This window comes from Colias eurytheme, chromosome 2, assembly GCF_061535395.1.
Source record: "Colias eurytheme isolate Ceu_HAF_F1 chromosome 2, ilColEury1 Martin Lab GWU primary, whole genome shotgun sequence".
Taxonomy (NCBI): Eukaryota; Metazoa; Arthropoda; class Insecta; order Lepidoptera; family Pieridae; genus Colias; species Colias eurytheme.
In genome coordinates this window covers 12,543,753-12,566,151 of record NC_142981.1, presented here as the reverse complement: position 1 = coordinate 12,566,151, position 22,399 = coordinate 12,543,753, and the positions used below count along the sequence as shown (strand labels likewise).

General features: G+C 39.4%; 1 protein-coding gene and 1 long non-coding RNA gene across 2 annotated transcripts; one reads left to right on the top strand and one right to left on the bottom strand.

Moving 5' to 3' along the window:
- The first annotated feature begins 3,624 nt into the window (after positions 1 to 3,624).
- On the top strand, positions 3,625 to 8,683 carry LOC149910763 (uncharacterized). The gene is made up of 2 exons (XR_016457385.1): positions 3,625 to 3,811; positions 8,341 to 8,683. It is a non-coding gene; the product is annotated as an uncharacterized LOC149910763 (long non-coding RNA).
- Positions 8,684 to 10,893: 2,210 nt separating this feature from the next.
- On the bottom strand, positions 10,894 to 22,385 carry LOC149910762 (uncharacterized). Its single transcript, XM_090109703.1, has 8 exons — positions 22,249 to 22,385; positions 21,592 to 21,772; positions 20,832 to 20,941; positions 20,471 to 20,602; positions 12,737 to 12,910; positions 12,494 to 12,572; positions 12,158 to 12,285; positions 10,894 to 11,940 (listed from the first exon to the last, which is right to left on the bottom strand). Exons 2-8 carry the CDS (start codon positions 21,683 to 21,685, stop codon positions 10,894 to 10,896), a joined length of 1,764 nt encoding a protein of 587 aa, XP_089965829.1. The 5' UTR covers positions 21,686 to 21,772; positions 22,249 to 22,385.
- Positions 22,386 to 22,399: the final 14 nt, after the last annotated feature.

The following is a 22,399-nucleotide window of genomic DNA, read 5'->3' as shown; positions in this document are numbered from 1 at the left end:
ATGTATGTACATAATAAGTATGCTTCTTGAAACACTTTTTAAAATATTAGATATCACCGGTGTTTATAGCAGTTCGTACAATGAAGGAAAAGATAGAAAACTTTTATTAGAAAAGCTACCATAAAACTTTTACTGGTTTTACCTCGTGTCAACGTCCGCGGGGTCCCGACGTTAAGTGTCCTATCCGATATTCCGGTGTATATAGTTTTTATTATACTTATAGGAATTATCTAGCCCTTAGATCTAGCCCCTCTATTTTATCGACGATTTATGAATAGAAAGTAAACTGACAGTTTAATTACCCATGCATTTGATGTTATATATTTATAACCGATATTTTAAACACAGATCGCTTCCCCGCATAATATTATAATCTATCCCACATATTATAGAAATATGGACATGTCGTGGCCATATCGTAGATTTGCTCATTTCATGAAATGATTGATCATTTCGTGAAATGGTCGCATTTCATGATGTGGCCAACATAGTTTGACCAGATCGTTAAAGCGTCAATGTTTTACGATTTTGTCATCCACATTTGGCCAGATCGTATAAAATATAGGGAGTCAGATATTTTGATATTCATTTATTTCTCTTGGGTCTGGAGTGACCAAGGGACGAACATACATATTACATACATACACATATTTATTACCAGGTTAATAAGTCCTATCAATTTCAGACAGATATTTTCTCCTTAGCATTGAACTCAAATATAAATAGTCTAGTTTCTAAATATAAGTCTATTGTTGTTGGTGACGATGCTCTTAACCTGCATTAGTATGTAGGTATTGTTTACATAGGAAATAGCTGAATGAAAAGAATTTCATTGAAGTTACACACTAGTATTTCATATGTTGTTTTTAATTAAAAATTGTTATACGTGAGTAAATTGTAGTTGTACCTAAATTTTTGCTACACCAAGAGTGTATTCTAAACTCTTTTTATGTATTACTTGATATAATAATATGATCACATTCCAGTTCTCATTCTGGAGATTTAGGTATTTATTAGGTAGGTTAATACCATTCATAATTATATTTTAGCAAGTCCATATAAAATATCTAAAGATTTTTTTTTATCAGAGCAAGCAAAAGGATAGTTGTAGGCCACCTTATGTTAAGTGGCCACCGCCCATAAACACTGATAACACTGAAAATCCTGAAGATAAAGCTTTTTTATATACATTTGTTTAAAGCTTATTCTATAAGCACGATTAGATCACCTATCTCCTATCCATTGACAGTTAACAAGGAATAAAAACAATAGTTCGAACTCTAAAACCGCGCGTTGCAACGTTCCGTATGTAATAAAACTATATTTAGGAACAAGGCAATTGTATTGCTTCGAAGTCTGCACCGATTGATTTAAGATTACAACGGCTATTGCGAAAAACTCGGACGATGCTACACGAATATAGACCAGCTTATCATTCTCCAGAAATGAAGCGACAGAGACGGATTCAAACACCACCTGGAGAATTCCAGCTGTACATAGTATATGTATGGACTTTACATTGCTTATAATGTCTATGACATTGACTTAATGTTAATATATCGATAAAGTATTATTTAATTCAATATGCACATACGAAATCAGCTAGAGGCAATGAAATGAATAATTTAACGAATGTTATTGAGCTCTTAATAATTGGAACACAGGAACAACGACATTGTTATTTTGTACACAGCCTGTCTGCTTAAACGTCAAATTATTTAGAGAAAATATTACCAAAGTAAACAAACGAACGACAGCCTTATAATTTGGCAAAGAAATGTGTTTTAAGAAAAACAAGACGCCAATGGAAACTCATGATTCACGGATGAATTCCGAGCTGACAACGAACAGACGATTAATTCTCTGTGAAAAACAAAGAAATATATATTTAAAGCGATTTTTATAATTATTTCGGTATTGTCTGCATTTCCCATTAGTAGTTCGAGGAGAGTGGTCGTGAAGACAAAATGATCTCATCTTCGGAAGGCACCAATTTAGTAGCTACGTACTGTATTCTTTTGCTGTTGCTCATATCCTTGTGGGCTTTGTACTCGGTCTTCTAAGATTCTTCTGATTTTCAACTGTGAGTAAAAATATGTTATTATTTCTAAACAACTTTATGAAGAATCCAAACCTGTCATACTTTATTTTTATGCGTTCTGAAACGTCTCTTGTTGTAAATTACCCGTGAGACAATTCAGAAGGCGTCACATATCGTTTTAATAAATCTATTTTCGTTTCGCGTATCTTTCTGTGAGAATATAATTTAAGTGGACAAATTATTTTGATGTTCTATTGTTAAACGTCTGGGTAACATTTGTCATCGTTAATTCAAATTTAGACTTAAATTAAAATATGTAATATAATTTTTAATGACTTTCAGGAACAATCATAAAAATCTATGTAATTTTGTCTCTACATAAGATAGAGATTAAATCAACTACATATATTGAATCTTAGCAATATTTGAGCAAAAACTTAGCTAATGAAAATAGGTTAAGGTATATATTATTACTACTCATAAAAATAACTAAAAATCACATTTAATAATATTTTACTACTACTGGTGTTAGGTTTGCGTTTCAGTAACATTTAGAGGTTCTTATCAACGTCCAATACCACCACAACCATCTTTATCGACCTATGTTTCTATGCGTGCGTTTTTTGTATCTTTTTATTTAAAGTTCAACAATCAAGATTAGGTTGTTGAGTTTAATCTACAATCTAACGTAAAAAATGCAGTCACTTCTTTAACAATAACCTGGAAAACACCTGGAAGCGTCCTTACATGCTCGAGTAGGGCCCTGTCCAATGACGCAGTCGGTCAGCTGAGGGCCTTTTCGGCCAGTCCTACCACAGCTTCTTCACAATCATGCCGATCAACGCGGAGACTGTGAACCTGGCTGCTACTTATATGATCCTGGTGATCCTACTGTTTTTCCTCTGGCTGCTGTACTCTGCTGTGTTCTAGTTACCGTCAGCCGACTGTGAGTATCATTTTTGTGAGAAATGTGGCACTAATGTTCTATTAGTGAATAGTAAGGAAAATGTTAAGTTGCAAAAGTTCAATTGTATTATTGGTGAAGTCACATGTACCTTTAAAGTTGCGAATCTGTGACGTTTTTGGTTTGTTAAGAATAGTAGGATGTTGGTTCTAGCTTAAAGAGTCGCATAAATTGAGATATCCATGGTGTGATATCTTTCCTGTCTCTATGTTAACTTCAACAGTGATCAAGTTAATAGCAACTGAAGTCTTACAATTTGGACGTCGAGTGTATAAGAAATATAACGTTTTATAGCACTATTTTAATATAGCTATGTATGTGGCTATAATTAAACAAATCATGAGTGTGTACCATAAAAGTTAAGTTTTCTCCTCAGTTGTGAAAGTAAAAAGTTTTCTTTTGATCTATTAAGGTTTCTAGTACCTAATTAACAAGAGAAAACAGGATACTGGTATATGTTGATTTGGTCATTTGGAACTCAAACCAAACTCAGCAAAGAAAGTGACCTTCAACCATCCGCTGTCCTTTGGCTTAAGGCTTGTTTGTTGTCGTTATTATCAAGGGCCACTGCTATCGGTGACAGATCTAAAATTATCGAAGCATTTATAAATGTGGAATCGCGAGGGGCGTGGCGCGTGGGCGGCCGGTCAGCGGGAGACACTCTTGTGTCCCCGGCCAGTTTTCCGAGGTGTCCTGTCCAGTGAGCACCATGCCTAACCACGAGACTACCAGCCTGATCGCCACTTACCTCATCCTGGTCCTTCTGTTGGCCAGCCTGTGGCTCTTGTATTCGGGCATGTTCTGAGGTACTTGTTTGTTTTAATCCCGTTTTGGAAGTGTTGTAGTGTGTGTAAATGACTTCTCCACGAAATCTTGGTCGGATTGCAAGTTAGAGGTTTGCTCTAGTAAAAATGCTGAATTGCTTAAAATTTGATCAAAATCTGTATAACAATTAACATTAAAGTCCCAATTTAATTAATCAGAAGAAAGTATCATGCCCTTATGCTTAGTTTAGGTGAATCAATCAATCAAAAAGCAATCGACAAAGTGATATCTTCGCTTAGTAGCATTATATTTCACGTAACATCTATTGCTCTGCTTGTAATTTTTTCAATTATAAATATTGTCACGAAAAATATCCAGCATATTGAGAACCTCCGTCGTCTTAGGGATTGTCGTTAAAATTTTCAATTCCAAGCCATTTCTGCAATTTCTATCACAACCATACAATTCATCATAATTTTGAATTAGAAGTCGATTCCTGTCATACTTAAGGGACTGAAATTGTAGTTGGTTTGCATAAGAAAATAGTGCAGATAGAAAACGCCAAACTGCCAAAGTTAATGGATAGACAAAATATTTACTTGGCATCATGAATACATTTCTTAAAATAAAACAAAATAAATATAATGTATCCTCATAAGTGGTCAGTTCAATAATCCAGCAAAGCGAAACGTCGATATCTAAATATATTTGAATTCCAGTATTGGATAACAACTTGGCATCAACAAACGGTTGTAAATTTTAACTATGTATTAACTAACGTAGCAGTCCGGAAATTGTCAGACAGCCATTACTTTTACTAATTTGTATAGGTATATTTATTTATATTTATATATATTTTAATATGAACATAAAATTAACGACTGAATATTGTATACTTACAACTTAAGTTTTAATGTATATTTTATAGCCTCTTTAGTTATGTTTAGGTATTTTTTTTTTATGTGATTTACTGCTTGTTGAGTTAACTTCTAATATTTAAATGCGCGGCTTTGCTCACATGCCTTTAAATTTTTCCCAAAAAAATGACTTCTAATAACTTTGTGCTCGCGAAATGTAATTACCTATATAATTGAAATTATATTAACGTCTATCTATATGACGAAATAAATGCAAATTTATAATAGGTATGTACTGATGAATGGTTTCGAAGAATTTGAAAATCTTAGTGCATTATTTTCCTCTACCATCCGCTAAGTGCATAGGTACTACCACAGACTAATAATAATATACACATATAGAGTTAGAATAATATTGTTCAGAAACGTTCTCTAAAGTTCTAATGATCATGTAAAACTACAAATAAAAATTAAATTTGAAAGCACAAAATCTTTTATAAAACATCAATTGAAATATTAAAGCTCATGTTTTCTAAGTAATAATGTTTTAACACAACAAAGATATCTCTGGAAAAGCAGTGAAACTCTAAACCTCGAATCAAATTTTATTCAAGTCTGCGTAAACACTATCGCACTGACATGACGTCGCAATTACAATGTTCTCGGAATCAACGTTTCTATAAATGTCCACGCCGAGTCCTCTCGAAATCATAACATTCTAAAATAACTCGTATAATTTAGTTTCCCAGATATTACACGTAACGACGGAAATCTCAAAAGAATATTTGTACAACTGCCAAAATGGAGGCGCGGTCGTAATGCATTTATAATAAAAACATGTCAGACATTTCAATCACGATCAACGTCTGATAACACATGTGGTTGATCGAACTCTGATTGAACTATTCAACATCCAGGAACGATGGTAATAACGAGAACTAGAGGTTTGGCAGTTTTTGTGATAATGTTTTACAGGATCGCTACCTAACGATAGCAAACGTTATGTACACAATACTTATATGGGGGAAATGTCATTTTGACAGCGCGGAATTAGCGAAAGCGTTACATAGATGATCTAGCATGTAAAGCATATAATATTATACCAAAATACAGAGTTCACAAGTTGTGTGAGACAGTGTTTCTGGACGAGCTCTTTTGATTTCAGCTATAACTTGATTTTTTGGTACCTTCTAGGGAAGCGCGTTCCATCTTAGACCACATCTCGGCATGGAGATTGTGGTCAAGCGCTTCCCTATTCTCAATAAATAAATAATAATAAATCGCGGCTAAATAAGTGACAAACCGAAAACATATTTTGGATCAAATAGCAATTATTAACTAGTTTTCGTCGTTGTTTTCTTTTCTTTGTTTTGCATTTTTCCAATTCCAATTAGTAGTAGGTAGGCTCATATTTTAATCTAATTTTGCCAAACTAGGTATGGTAGGGAGTATGATAATTATTATAACATTGGATAAAAAATCAAAATATCCAATAATTCGTGTCTTGGAGAGGCACGTAAATACATAGTTATTGTACTACAGTTTATATATCTCAAACAGGGATTTTCTTATCACATAGATATCGTTAATGTTAGTACTTAGTGCTTCAAACTCAAGAGGATCAAGAGGATGTACGTCTTTGAAGTTACTCGTAAATATGCTATCAAATATTATGGGCTTGCCAAGAACTATTCATAAATTAAATTTAATATTTTATGAAATGGAGTAATAAACCGATCGATAAGTGGATATTAACTGAATCAAAACGATAGGCAAATACGTAAAAATCTCTATATATTTTCTTGTGCTTATATAGAGTTAACATAGTGAATGTGATGATTCACACTGTTTTGAGGTAAACCTTTCAGAATTGATTCCTGCAATTTTAATATAAATTCTTTATTCTACAACTTTTTCTCGATTGAAGAATAAATCGATGTCAATAAAGTTGGGCAGAATTCCGTCTCTAGACCAATGAAACGCTATTAATAGACATTTATTTTTAAACCATAGGCGTGAAAAGTAAATAAAAACAAGAATTGCGAATTTCCAGTACCAATAATTAGCTTTTGAAGTGATGAGCACCATAACAATTAATCATTCAGACCAAAATAAACGTGGGAGGTTATGGAATGTTGAAAATAGACGGCTCGTCGACGCGTCTTGACAAATGGCGACGGCATTTGTCTTGTGAACTCAATGTTACATTTCAATCACTGTTAACATGCCTAGCAATTAATCCCATTGATTTATTTACAAACCTGTAGATACTACTATGTTGAAAGATACAATTAGCGAGTTTATCGGTTACGCAGCTGTTGTTTTTGGTTCAACCAGTAATGCGTGATAAATCTATACTATACTAATATTATAAAGCTGAAGAGTTTGTTTGTTTGAACGCGCTAATCTCGGGAACTACTGGTCCGATTTGAAAAATTCTTTCGGTGTTAGATAGCCCATTTATCGAGGAAGGTTAAAGGCTATATATCATCACGCTACACGACCAACAGGAGTGGAGCCACGGGGGTGAAACCTCAAACCGCGCGGAGCAGCTAGTGTTTAATATATTTCGTGGAATAAAAATAACTATTTTAGCAGCTTGCTATAATAAAGGAAGTTATTAGTTTATAGCACAGACTAATAATAATATACTAGTTTATAGTGTCGATGTTTAGACAAAATAGGTCTAAAATTATTAGTCTCCTAAACGCAGATACCTAATAATAGATACCAAGTGCTACAATTTTTAACGTTCCGCAGAAATAGTTTATTTGTAAAACATGAATAATGTGCTCGATCTACATTATCCAGATGAATATAAATCGTTGCAAACTTTTAAACAAAATATTCTATGTCCGCGTTTATTCTTCTGCCAGGAATAAAACAAAGTTAACCTCGCTATTTCCCGCTATTCCCACGATGCTCACAGATTAGTAATATCACAGTAAATATAATACTATATCCATGGACGTATAAAAAAAGACGGACGCCGTATTACGAACAAACAACGTGAAGCCACCATAGTAAGCTAGCGATCGTGTAAAGACAATAAACACGCACACACTCTCACCATAGTAAGCTAGTCGGCCGCCATTACGTCGTGAACTACCGACTGATTAACTGCGTCACTGTTTCACAAAAAATATTTAAAATGCCGTCTTGCGTGGTTAAATGGTGTCGCAACAGTACAATTTTAAATAACAAAACACAAGGGATTACATTCCACAGGGAAGCAAGTTATTTCTTTTATGTTTTAATGACAAAATTATTACGGCAAAATTTATAGAAAAAAATACAGCCGCCATTGTCATCAACACAGCTGTTGCCATGGCAACATGGCACACACACATGGATGTTTCGCCGCCATTACTAGGCTTCACTCAATGTTTAGGCGATATACCGTCCGTCTTTTTTTATACGTCCATGACTATATCTATATCTACTAGGTTCTAATATGTACCATACGTATGATATATTAAACTATTAACTTTAATTGAAAATGACCGTTCAGTATAATTGTCGCTCTAGTTAAATTATTTTTCTTCAGCACAGAGCTACATAAAATTTCTTTAAATTAATTTATTACTAGAAAACAGAATATATACTAATTACTAGAAAACATACTAATTACTAGAAAACAGAATATATCCGGAACCTGTGAACCGATCTTATTTCTCGATGAAAAATGTTCAATCCCTTTTACTTTGTTACAGATGATGGTCGGGCATAGACAACAAAAGAGACCAATGATGAAGGGAGGTTGACAAACTAAATAAGTTAACTGTAAGAAACCGTAATGTTAGTAACTTAGTTAAGTATATTTTATACCCAAGCATTTACGAAGACCGAAGAGCACACAGCGGCTAGGAAACAAAATTATTAACACGATGATTATATTTCAGTGCTGGGCATTCCAATTAATGAAATTACTAAAATACTTTTACGAGAAAGACATCTAAAACTCAAATTACAACGATGTAACACTGTTCTGTTTCATATCTATCTAGAATGTTATCGTTATTGTTAAGAACTAATTGGTAATAAAGGTTTTTTTTAGTTCTGTGTTTTATTTTTCAATTTGATATTTTGCGTGATCCTTTAAATATATTAAAATGGTAAATAAAAAATCTTGTGTTTATTTTGTTGTCTCTAAACTACTATACCGATCTCAATGAATTTTCAATAGGAGTGATAGGACAGTTACTATCAGATTAAATTGAAGATTATTATTAATTAGGTATGATGACCTGATGAACTATACTCAGCCACTATACCTTTATATTACTGAATCTTCAAAGAGAGAGAGAGAGACATTCATTTTAAATTCCTAACCAACGAAAAACTATATGCATCTCTTCTCTACATTGTATTGATAATACCATAGACATAGAATGTCTGTGGATAATACTAATAGCATCTAATAGTACATTGTAATTACCTAGAATTCCAAAAATGATTAATTGAGCATCTAACGATTTAATAAACAGAATGGTATGCTGCTTTTACCAGTTAAGAGGCCATGATGATAAATGCATTCAGAAATAGACTTAGGTTCTGGCAAGGATCCAAATTTACTCCCGTTGATCCAAACTCAGATTGATAGTATGAATGAAAATTGAAAGGCGATAACACAGATAAGGAAAACATTTGTTTATTATGAGAATTGCCTATTTTGTAATAAGTTTTGATTTGAAAGTCGAAGAAACGATTTAACTACCAACTTATTACGAATTGATTCAAATGAATTTGCGTCATTCAATTTGTCTAGATGTTTATATCTTAGATTACAAAATAAAAGACAGATGGAGCGTTGCCGAACTAAACCGAATAATTTATCGTCATTTCCATAAAGCTATGTGTGCTGTCATTTCGCCGTTGCACTGTACGTACACGGTGCTTCTGTGTGCGTGTTATGTTACCAGATAATGAAAAATTTCCCAAATTTTTGCCCGACTACGGAAGAAAGAGGGTTATGTTTTTCGAGTGTAGGTATGTATGTATAATATTTCTTTGACACGCCCTGCAGTATAAACTGTTGGATCGATTTTGAGTTGTGACTTGTGAGGTGTCATTGCAATCATCTGAATTATGAAGGTAGATGTGGTGGTAGTGACGTAGGCTACATAAATTATTAGCAGTCATGTTTTAATTTTTATTTTAATATAAATTCGGGTTTTTGATATTATTTTATAATATTGTAAAAATTATTTTATCACCTATCTAGTATAGCTACTAAAGTTATACATGGACAAAATAATTTTATTCAATTTTTATTAAATAAATTACATTAAATTTATTAAATAAATTACATTAAAAAAAGTTTTTATTTTTCAAAACATATGAATGCGAATAGCGGTAGTTTTTAGTCGAGAATGCGGGACATTTTATTTTCATCATATCCATCATGTGTTCACATGAATTAAATCGCAAGCGAAAACGACGCTTTTTATAAAAGTAACAAAAAAATGTATAATGCTTTTTAAAATAATCTGATAATGACCATGAACTTTTATTGCACTATACAAATAATCACATTCACGATCGAAAAATCCAACAGCACTACCCCGAATATCTTTTAACCATTTTACCCCTAAAAATGGCAAATTCATTTTCAAAATACTGGCAGCATACGTTGAAGTTTTGAATTCCTTCGTATTTGTAAAATTATTATTTGTATACAAAATTAAATAAGCCAAATAATCTACAGAAAATCTGTAAAACGATGTTTTATCTTTTTGTTTGTTTTCGGGAACAAGTTTTACAGCGTTTTAATATCACAAGACAGCATTTTTTTACTAAAATATCAAACCCCTTTTGACGTATTGCATGACACTAGAATCGCTATAGCACTAGCGGAGGAACGTATTCGTTTTTGATTTCGTATTTTCTTTGACAAGGGCGATGAATGATTGACATGCTCCATCTGTATTTTATTTTGTAATCTAAGGTTTATATTTATAAAAATTTAAAGATCGTAGTAACTGTCACTAGTTTTAATCCGGTCAAAATCCGGCATACGAAATATATGAGAATTTTGCCAAACACGAATTTAAATCGTTCCGAATCTGCTTCGAATTCTTTATAGCTACTTAATATTTTTAAATTCGAATACTAAACAAAAGTCACACTATTTTTCCCAGTTCATATCGATATTAGGTTTATTTTCAATGAAATGAAACAAAAGCAAAATTTTAAATAATATATTCAGAAACATTATATTATAAAGCAAACAAAATTAAGGAATGAAGTCAATTAAGATTTAGTTCTTAACTTTTCTTCTTCTTCTTCTTTAAACTTCTTATCTCCTCGCCTATACTTGACTCACTGTCACTGTCCATTAGTGTTTCTGTTGACTCCAAGCTATCTGATTCAATGACAACATTTGGATCTATGTCACTATCGAGAGAATTAAAATTCTTCTCATTCGTAGATAAATCTCGGATAGGTTTTATTTCATGAGAATCCAGTGTCGCGTGTTTCGTTTCTTCTGTATTTTCGCCATAACGAACGTGAACATTGTGCTTTAAACGAGCTGTTGATGTTGGCTGGACATCATCAACACCTACAGTTGTTTCAGTAGGTTCTTCCATTATGGTGTCTTCACCATATCTTTCTAAAATATAGTCTTCAACACTTTTCATGTGAGTTAATTCTTCCAAAATTCCTTCAGATATCTCTCGTTTTAGTTTTTCAATGACGAATGATCGTGTTCTTCGTTTTTCATCAGTTGATGTATCGGTACCTTCTAGCTTAGCTAGTAACGCATCAGTAGCTTCCTCTACTTCTTCATTTAGTAATAAATCTTGATCTGTTATATTAATTTTTGGAAGATCTGTTGACTCACTCTGAGTCACTTCTAAATCTAACTGATTGTTATCAGTTGCTTCTGTTAAAGTATTTTGATCTTCAAGGGAATTTCGCCTGTTGTCCGTTGGCCATAAATAATTTTCAGGTAAATCGACAGTTTCATCATGATCTAATGGTTCTATAGGTGGTAGATAATCTAGAATTGTTTGTTGTTTTTCTTCATGTAAGAGTGCTTCTTCTGTCTTTGTCTCGGAAGTGGAAGGTTCCTCTGGAGTGACCCTTACAGTATTTTCTGCAATTGTTACTTTGCGCTCTTTTCTGGATCTATCTGGTTTACTACCGGGGGAACTGTCATCAAACTTCAAAGATTTTTCGATAATTTCCCTGCTATCGGGAAAATGTGATAATAAATTGATCCAGTCTCTAAGGCAGAGACTTAAAACTTGAGACTTCATGACGGTAATGTACGAATACGCGTAAGGCAGGTTGTGGATAAGGCCATATATCTGAAATGATTAATAGGAAATTAATGAATAACCACAGAATAACGATAGATTAAAAGTTCTTTAACAAAATAACTGTTATTATTATAACATGGTAGTAATGAATATCAATGTGGAAAACTAAGCATGGGACAAATACATTTATTTTATAAGTATCTTATCAATATCACGAACAAGCACTAGTAATTTATTACTCTTCTAAAGTTTATGCAACACGTACAGTTCCAAAGCTCTCCCCGGCGAAGTACAGTCGCGTAGTGCTGTCGTTTTCACAAGTTTCCAAAACTCGACCCGAGTGTACAAAATACATGCTGTCTGTTCTTTCATTTTCTTTAACCACAGGCATTCCTATAATACAATCTATGCTATAATCTTTCTTTTTATTATGGATATAAGGAACTATCAATTTGCACTAAAACATGATTGCAAAATGAGTTCTTCTAAAAAATTATAAGGCAATGAACCAGAAACTTATACCTTACCAACTTATCTTTGAAATAAAGTAGACAAATTATACATTCTGTAACATATTTTTTTTAATATAGACTATAATCACCTTTATTATAGGTGTAAAGCTGAAAGCATCCAACCAGTTGCCGCAAGAACACTGGCTCACACTGCCTAAATATAGGATGCTGAAATAAATTAAATTATGAGATATAAATTATATTTTCATCCATATATTTAAGAATAAAGTTAAAAGCCTACAAAATATTTTTAATGAACGTGACATCATGAGAAAAACTACTTCACAATGTATGTAATAAAATTACTGTTGTAAGTTATCATGGTTATTTACCGCATGAAGATGATGCAAATAAGCCGCCGACATCACCTCAAGTTTGATACAATTTGGTGCTTTTTTCAAGAAGATTGGTAGCTGGACCCCACGAGACTCGGTCCAGAGGTGTATAGAGTATTTGTGAACCAGATTAACGAGGTTTCTTGATACGCGATTGTTATTTAAGAATTCCTGAAATTAATATATACTCGTATACTGAAATTAAAAAGGATTATTATCTTGGCCAATCTATTGCACGCCTCATAAGCGAAGCGTTGAGGTGGGTACTACTGTCACTTCGCGCAAAACATCTGATTTTTCAAACTTAAAATGTCTTTATGTATCATACATTGCACTTGTAAGATAATACATACACACACATACATATTAAGAAAAAACACTATTTTTAACATTCATGATATTTTTGATGTCATTTTTGTTAGTTAAACTAGTTAAAAAACAGTTTAAAAAAGTTCTGTCTTGGACGTCCGTGTGTCTGTATGTGCGGAGGATTTTCTTGTTAACACGATAGCGACCGAAATACTTTACTAATCGAGTCTTTTTTTTTCTCTTACGCTTGAGTATGCTCAGGAATAGAACCCTTTCATTTTTCAGGGTCTGATTCGATGTGGTTTAATTGTTATTAAATAAACAAAAATAATAATTAATGAATAATTATTAAAAAAAAATTATGAGGCGTGCACTTTTGGATTTTCCAAATTATTTATTATTTATTCCAATGAAATATAATTCAGATTCAATCTTTATTTATCAGTATTTTTGTAACTAGTTTTCTTCTAGTCTCTTGTCTCTTGTCGATATCAATTTGATAGATGAATTTTGATGTGGGGATGCTAGTTTTCTGCCCAACCATATATTTTTAGACCAATTACGGGACATTCAAATATTATTTGAACTGTCTCGATATCGATGTTTAAAATTGATGATCTTACTTTAAAGCCCTTACATTTATCTTTTTTTTACCATGCATTCAACCTGTTTGTTTTAGTTCTCCAAACACTAACCACTAAGCAAGCAGTCGACATGATGAACAAGGCACGTTCGTAAAAATATTTTTCTTTGAACTCCTTTGAGCTCATTAATGCAGCTAATTTTCGCTTAAACACAATCGTTGACGTAACAAACCCTTTTTTTTTTTTTTTTTTTTAACGTTGGGAAATGCCTTTACGCATCCCCCTCGGCAGTTTTACTGTCCAAGGGGGTATGTGGGACTCGCTGCGAAGCCATACCCACTAAAACCCAACGGTGGCCGTCTATCACCCTTGAGCGACGGGGGTTAACAGCCAGGCCTTATACCCCCGCCGTCTGTGTGGCGACTGCCGCGTCATGGCGACCCTCCGAGGCCCGGGAGCGTGAGCGTGTAATGGGCGCCGATATTAAACAATATCGCCGTTCCATTCCGGGCCTATCCACCTTACGTCGCGGGGGATCCGGTTTCCTTGCCGCGAGCATAGCTACAGTATGCGCGTATCTACGGAAACCTCCCGCGCGTTTTATCTCTAGGTTGTTTTATGGCTGGCGCTGGTCATATAGACGCCTGCGCCTGCCGGGTCTGCGTCGACGCAGAGGATCCGCCCCTGGGTCGTTTTCCCGGGCCCTCTCTGCGTCCTCCTTTCTCTTCATTACCGTCGCACAGAAAGTGGCGACGATCTTCCATGCGCGGTCATCGTCGGAGGAGACCATGGTCTCTACAAGAGTCTGCAGAGTCAGCTGGGTGTCTGCTCCCAGCAGGCTCCGGAGGGACTCACGTTCGTCTGTCCAAGCTGGACAGTCTGCAAGGGTGTGTAAAGCTGAATCTTGTAGGCTGCTGCAATGATGGCAGGCGGGAGCCGGCTCACGGCCTATCCTGTGCAGGTAGTTGCCGAAGCACCCGTGGCCAGACAACACCTGCACCAGTCGGTAGCTGAGCGGACCCCACCGCCTGTCCACCCATTCCCTGAGTACCGGGCTGATAGCGTCCAAAGTCCAGGCCCCCACGCAAGACGAGTCTAGTTCCCGACGCCATCGGCGAAACACCGCGTCGCGAGCTTCTCGTTTCCATTCCAGGAGCATTTCGGAGGTGAGGCCCTCGTCCTTCGCTCTTGCCTCCGCTCTTCGCCAGTAAACTTGTGAGAGGGCAGCGGCTTCAAGATGCCAAGGTGCAGTCCCGGCAATGACGCAAACCGCATCATAGGAGACGGTGCGATACGCCCTGGCCACTCTTATGGCCACCACTCGTTGTGACCGCCGCAGTACGACTGTATTGCGCGTCAGCAGCTTATCTGCCCATATTGGACACCCATACAGTGCTTGTGATCGCACAACACCCGCGAAAAGTCGGCGACAGCCCCAGCTCGGCCCGCCAATGTTCGGCATAATGCGGCAGAGAGCCGCTGCCGTCGTGCTGAGCTTGGTGCTCAGTGCCGAAAAGTGACCCTGGAATGTCCACCGCGGATCGAGCACCAGACCGAGGTATTTCAGTCTGGGCCCAATTCGGATGGGCACCCCACTCACGACGATCTCTTCCCCCGGCGGTGGGGCCCTCCGGTGGCCGTGGAAGCATATAGCCTCAGATTTTTCGAGGGCCACTTTGAGCCCGAGGCTTTTGATTCGAGCGACCACCTGTGCCACTCCTGCTGTGGCTCGAAGTCGCGCCTCTCTGAAGTCCCGGCCTGTGGACACCACTAGGGTGTCATCGGCGTAGCAGATAGTGCAGACTCCCAGCGGGAGCCCTCCTCGTAGCACGTGGTTGTATCCGATGTTCCACAGAAGAGGCCCCAATACAGAACCTTGTGGAACACCGCATGCAACACTGTGACTACCCCAGCCGTCTTGCCTTTGGAAGGTTATTTGGCGCCCGCAGAGGTATGAGCAGACAATACGGCGGAGATAAGGTGGTAGTTCGTGTCCGGCAAGGCCGTCTAAGATTTTGTCCCAGGGGAGGGTGTTAAATGCATTGGAAATATCCAAGGATATTGCCAATGCTACCCCCCCTTGGGAGACGGATCCTTCACAGATATCACGCAGCCGAGCTATCGCATCCACAGTAGAGCGCCCCCGCCTAAAACCATATTGCGCCTCGTGCAGGTCTGGTCCTATCCGCGTCAGGTGGGTCTGAATGCGACTGGATATAATTCGCTCGAAGAGCTTGCCTGCTTCATCCAGCAGGACGATCGGCCTATATGCAGCTGGTGAATCCGCTGGCTTGCCGCTCTTTCTTAACAAAACAAGGCGACCCGTCTTCCAACGCTCCGGAAACCTCCCGCTCATAAGACATTTTGTCAACAGATCACAGAAACGTTGGTCCAATCCATGCGACAAAGCAAGGGACCACACTCTACCGTGCACTCCATCCGGGCCCGGAGCGGTAGTCTTTCTTTTCAGACGGTCTACCGCTGCATTCAATTCCGCTAAGGACACGTCTGGAATAGTTTCATCGCAGGTCCGGTCTTCTTGATCGCTTCCGACTCGGCCCGAAAGATCAGTTACTCTAGAACTTTGACCTGGAAATAGGGTGGTCACTACCTTTTGCAGCAGCGCTGGCTCCAATGTGGCTGTCAGCGGCGGGGCCCAAGGACGCAGCTTATTCATTACCAGCCTGTAAGGGCGTCCCCAGGGATCCAAGTTAAGCGTGTCCAATAATTCAATCCAGGCTCTTTCCTTCGCGACCGCGATGGCATCTCTGAGAGCCTTTTTGGCATTCTGATAGATAGTGTATCTTTCAGTCTCCTCAGCAGTAGAGTAATCAGCGCGTCTCCTTCTTCGCCTGTATTTGGTAAACCGGCGTCTAGCAGTCACACATGCTGATCGAAGCCGCTCATGTTCCCTCGACCACCAGTAAGCTTTATTCTGTGGGAGAGGTCTTCTAAGTCTTGACATGGCGGCATCCGAAATCTGCATCATTGTCTCGGCAAACCATTCCGCTTCAGCATCTACATTTATAGCTTCGGGTTTCGGGCACCACGCTCTGATTAAGGATGCTAACTCTAGTAGGTGTCCATCCAGGCTCTTAAGTGACCATCTCGGCTTCTTTTCGGCAGGTGCAAGGTTTGTGTTCCTCGTAGTACCTGTCGTAGGGAGAACCTCGAATCTGATATATTTGTGATCAGATAAGGTCTCAACCTCCGACAGGACTCGCCAGCCCTGGACACGGCAGGCAAGAGTGGGACTCGCGAAAGTCACGTCCACCACTGAGCCTCCCTGCATGCGCACACATGTGTTTTCGGTGCCTTGGTTGAGTGGAACCAAATTTTGAGCAGCGAGCCATTCTACGAGGATATCTCCACGGGCATCCGAAGCTGCAGAACCCCACGTCACGGATTTAGCGTTAAAGTCCCCAGCAACGATGATTTGGTGAGGGCGTCCCCATTGAATCAGGGAGCCCACTTCTCCCAAAAACGCTTCAAACTCAGGAAGAGTTTTATTCGGTGAGAAGTATGTTCCGATGACAACCGTGTCTAAGAGCCCAACAGCCACGCATCCGTGACCCTTCATGTGTGCGCGAAATGGGGTTGCACCTTCTGCTTGTGTCACCACTATAGCAGCCACTTCGTCCAGATCTCCAATCCAGTTATCCCGCCCACTGGGGATAGCGTAGGGTTCTGATAATATTCCAAGATGCATAGACCACTGTGCCAGGCTCTGGATCAATAAGTCCTGAGCCCTGGCACAGTGGTTGAGGTTGGATTGCAGAAACCGTAGGGCCATGTTACGCTGTAACGATTTCTACAGTCTCCATATCTGCTCCTTCTGCCTGGGAGCCCGCAGTTGGTTTATTTTGTCTTCTTTTGGGCGCCTTGTCAGCTGAGCAGCCGCTGCCGCCCAGACGATGGTCCGCCTTCCTGCCTGCAGCCGCACATACTATGCAGTTCGGCTTAGCTGTACAGCTTGCGGCTTTATGGTCCGGCTGCCCGCAGCGGTAGCACAGCTGACTACGATCGCATTCCGCAGCGCAACGGTTAGCAACGTGACCAACTTCGAGGCAGCGAAAGCAACGCAGCTCCCGTGGCTTTAGAACACTTACCCGCGCTGCAACCCATCCAACGAGGAAACGCGTCTCGGTGACTTTTTTAGCCGCTGTTATAGGGCAGTTTACCCACGCTGCGTACAGTCCGGTTTTGTCCTGTTGAATTTGGCTTACCCTTATCTGTTCGGCCGAGCATTCACCCTTTATAGCTATGGCTTCCTTCAGGTCGTTTGCTGTAATAGACGCGTCCAGGCCTGACACGCGTAGATCCGCCATTTTAACAGGCCGAGACACTTTTATGTTTTGGTCCTTAAAGATGTTCTTCAGTTTGACCGACAGCAAGTCAGCCTTATCGCTACTGCCAGGTCCAGCAATCTGTATAACAGTGGCTCCCGTGACCGCCTGGCGAAATTTCACACATTCAATTCCGGCCTCTTTTAGGTCAACTTTGGATCTCGCTTCTTTGATAACCGTAGCGTACGTAACACCGCTGGCCTGGGCCTCAGCTGGGATTGTCAGCACGACTGCTGCGGACCTTGGAGCCCTTAGCCTTGGTTTGGCTGGTTGAGACGCCTTACCCGATTCCACCGTGTGCCTAGCGAATTTGGCCTGTTGAGCTTTGTTCGCGCTCGCCCTGCCCTTCTTTGCTACAACTGACCATCCTTCACCAGAAGAGGTGGCTGTAGGCATAGTGGGCGACTCCACATCACGGCCTGTGGGAGCCACGACTGCGGGGGAGAGAGTAGGCGCAGGTTCTTCTATCCGTATTTCATTATCCTTTTTCGTTGAACCCTTTCCCTTTTTCTTCTGTTTCTTGTCTCCTTTCTTTTTTCCATTCACTTCTTTGTTTTTTGTCACATCCTGGGTAATTTTGGATACAGTTTTGGTTGCCCTTAATCTTGGTCTTGTATCCTCTGAAACTTCAGAACGACTCTCCTGTCGTTTACCAGCGACCTGGTTTCCCCCCCTATCCGCCGCATTAGAGAGGCAGAGTTGCGATTGCGTACTTGGTTGAGGCTGCAAGCTCTTAAGCCGCGCATCGATAAGCTCTTCTAGTTGGCGAATCATTCTAGATTCGAAATCCCGTGACAACTCCGTCGTTTGTTCAGACGCAACCGGGCCCCGATGCATGAGCAGTCGCATTTCTCGCATCTCGCTTTGGAGAAGGTCTAGCCTTATGCGCAAACGCTCATTTTCTGCACGAAGCGCACTTGTTTCGTCTGTTAACGTCCTAAAAGCAAGGGAATCGGCATCTTCTCTAATTGCTCTAGCAGCGTTTCTTAGATCGGCTACATAGGTGGTCTTTAGGCGATTGGACGCTTTGGCGATCTGTTCTACGGTCGCCAGGTTAGCTTCGATCCTTTTCCGTAAGTCTTCAGTCGCTGTATTTGTGTTTGCGCCAGTCGTCTGCAACTCTACAGCGGGTGAACGCACAGGTTTTGGCTCTGGATCTCCTGAGCCTGATGCTCTGTGTTCTACTTCCGCTTGGCTATCCTTCTCTGCCCTGTGCGCCTTGCGCAGGCCTGTCCGAGGTTTTCTTCCAGACGAGGATGGGATGGAGGTGTCACTTGAGCTTCCATCATCCAACCGAGACCGTTTTCGACATCGCCAAAAACGTGACTCCTTATTCGGGGTACATAGAGCCTCCCGGCGAACCAGGGGACTCATAGTTGTTCGCGAATTGATGCTCGCCATAGAGTTGGGAGAGTCCGACTCTGCGGCCGCATCTGTTACCGCATAAGAGAGGTTGACAGTTCCACCAGCAATTGTGGTAGGTGTTGGGGTAGCGCCTGTCACACGTTCCAACACAACATTACACCTTTTTATCGCCGATTCTCTCGGCATATCTCCTTCTACTTCAAGTTGGGGTTTCATATTGTACTTGGTAAGTTCCCACGAGCATGGGGGAAGTATACGGTCCGCCCGGGAGGTGCCCCCTGCTCCCGGGTAACCCTATTACGCCCCGGAGGGCGGGCGGTATCCGGGGGTTGGCCGCTCCGACTTGATCCACTCGCCAAGCCACCTGCCACCCAGCGGGAGGCAGGAATTCGACGCCGCGCTTTGGCCCCGGGGGGCGCCCCAACGCCGAATTGGAGGGGTTTTTTCTGAGGTCACCTTCCTCTTGGGCCGGCCGATTAAGGCAAGCCCCCTGGTCTCTAACGTGCCGCTAGACATGACAACGTCACACGTTAGAGGTAACAGTTTGCCCGGCGGAGGACCAAAGTCCCAATGCCCAGCAAGAGACATCCTCCCGCTGAGCCCGCCGCGCCGCGGTTCATCATCCGCCATCCATCGCTGTGTTGCAGCCGTTGGTCTCCAAGGACCCTCTTCAATGATGCCAATGGCATTCCGTCAAACGTCAAATAGCCGCATCCCGTATAGTTTTATGAAAAACGAATCGGGAGCGGCACTTGTGTATTCCATATTAGCTTCCCCAAGATGCTGGCTTGCAACCCAGGTACTGAGCCCCCCCGCCACGACAAGGCTTGGAACGATGGAGGGGGACGTAACAAACCCTGATCCATCAAGATGATTGATGCCGGTTAGAACAACAATTGTAATGAATGTATTGTTTTGTGAATAACTAGTTCAGTTGATTTTAGTTCAAAGGAAACGTAATTTAGAAGTTTAAATAATCTCTAACACTTCCAGTGGATTTTGGTTTAAATAATTGATGTCGTTTTGTAAAATGTTTAATGTAAAAATTAAACTAAAACAAATTACAGACAAAAACATAAGTAAATATGTGAAGTCACAAAATAATTTAATAAGAATTGGTACCATACCTGTAGCTCCATTATCTTGCAATAATAACCAAATGAGCGGAAGGAGTAATACTGTATAATGTTAGAAAACTCTCCCACGTAGATCATGTATACCATGATCGAGAGCATTTGCAGAACCGATACAAATATCACCTGAAATGAAATGGCTATGATTTTTATCTTATACCTTCGAAGCATTTGAAGAAGGTCGTTTAGGGAAATGCTGCTTTATCACGGAATAACTCAGAATCTAGATTAGGGAATACATAATATCAATTCAGGGCTGTTATCAGTCTGTAATTATAATTATACACAATTTTAGAAAGTACTCTAGGTATTTTTGGACGACATTGTACATATTATATTAAAATGATCCTCTTACTTCTGATTGTTTCTTGGGCAAGATGTCACCAACACCATTCTGTGTGAACGTGGTCAGCACAAAGTACAACGAGCAGATGTATTTGTTCCAACATTGGTATTGTCCATACTCTAAGAAAGAAGTACAAAATATACTGCTATTAAGAAACGTTTAGTTAATCGATCTCTGGTATTCATTTTTTGACGTGACAACGTCTTATAATTCGATACAGCCGTCTGCACGCAAAAAACATAACTCATGCGGCGTTACCTCGCTCTGAGGCGTTCCATGTAAGGCTTGAAGTGCAAGCGAGAGCGCGGAACGAGCAACAAAGAAGCACATTCGGACGTTGTCACGTTCAACTATCGTCAGTAAACTTTACAGACAACCAATTTTTTTTTTACTGTCGATAGGGAAGCGCTTGACCACAATCTCGCCCGATGTTAAGCTGAGATGTGGTCTAAGATGGTACGCGCTTCTCTAGAAGGTACCTGTTCACTCTACGCTTGAAGAGTGTACCCCCATATTGTACTCGTCCGGAAACACAGATGATCCTATTTGAAAGGAAGAAAATTAAAATGTATGCGTGTACTAGAGTACACACGTAAGAAGTGAAACTTCTTTATGACCTTAAAAATGTCACGAGTATGGCGTAACGCAAAAATGTCACGCGTACGGCGTAATGCAAAAATGTCACGCGTACGGCGTAACGCAAAAATGTTACACTTAATTTTTGTCCAACCCCGATAAAGAAGTTTCACTTCAAAAAACTTCGTCTAACCATTGTAAAACCATGATGAACCAACTTCAGCGTTCTCTTCCATAACCCCAATGAAGTACCAGCAGCAGGCCGACACGTGGATGAAGAGGGTCATCCAGATGAACACCGAGATGGTGGTGGTGAGGATCAGGTTGGAGGAGATGCTTTCTTGGCGCTTCTGAAGGCACTTGTAGACGGTCACCTAGAAGAAAATGGAAGAAAAGTTAGCAATGAGGCAAATTTCATATTATGGTTTTCATAATTTTGAACTTGAAGTATCAGGATGCAAATTGTCTAAAACCTGGGAATTTATCTCCTTAGCTCGAAAACTACATTTGACAATATGGTGTTAGGTTTGCTAAATACATATTTTTTTCCATAAACGAAATTTATGTAAGATAGGATAATACATTACTCACAATGCGAAAAAATCTATTTAGTCGCAACCACGAAAATATCAAGAGTCTGTTATTAGAACTTAACAGACACAGTAATTCAAATGGTATGACCGATATAACGTCCATTTTAAATTCACGCTCAAAATATCTGAAACAACGCGATACATTCAGAACGAATATAAGGATAAGTGAAGAAGACTGATGGTGAAATTAAAGAGTAAATAAATCGATAAAATATAATAATGGTGAAATCTTTGAAAACATGAGCAGAAATACTAACCTTTTTCTATCCTTCCAGAGAGATGCCATCAATTCATTGTTCTGATCAACAGAGTGCGGCAGAAAATATTTAATTAAGAACTTCCAAGAGAAACCTAAGTCCATCAAATACAGACCAATTATGAGACTAGTTCTATTATCTTGATAGCCAG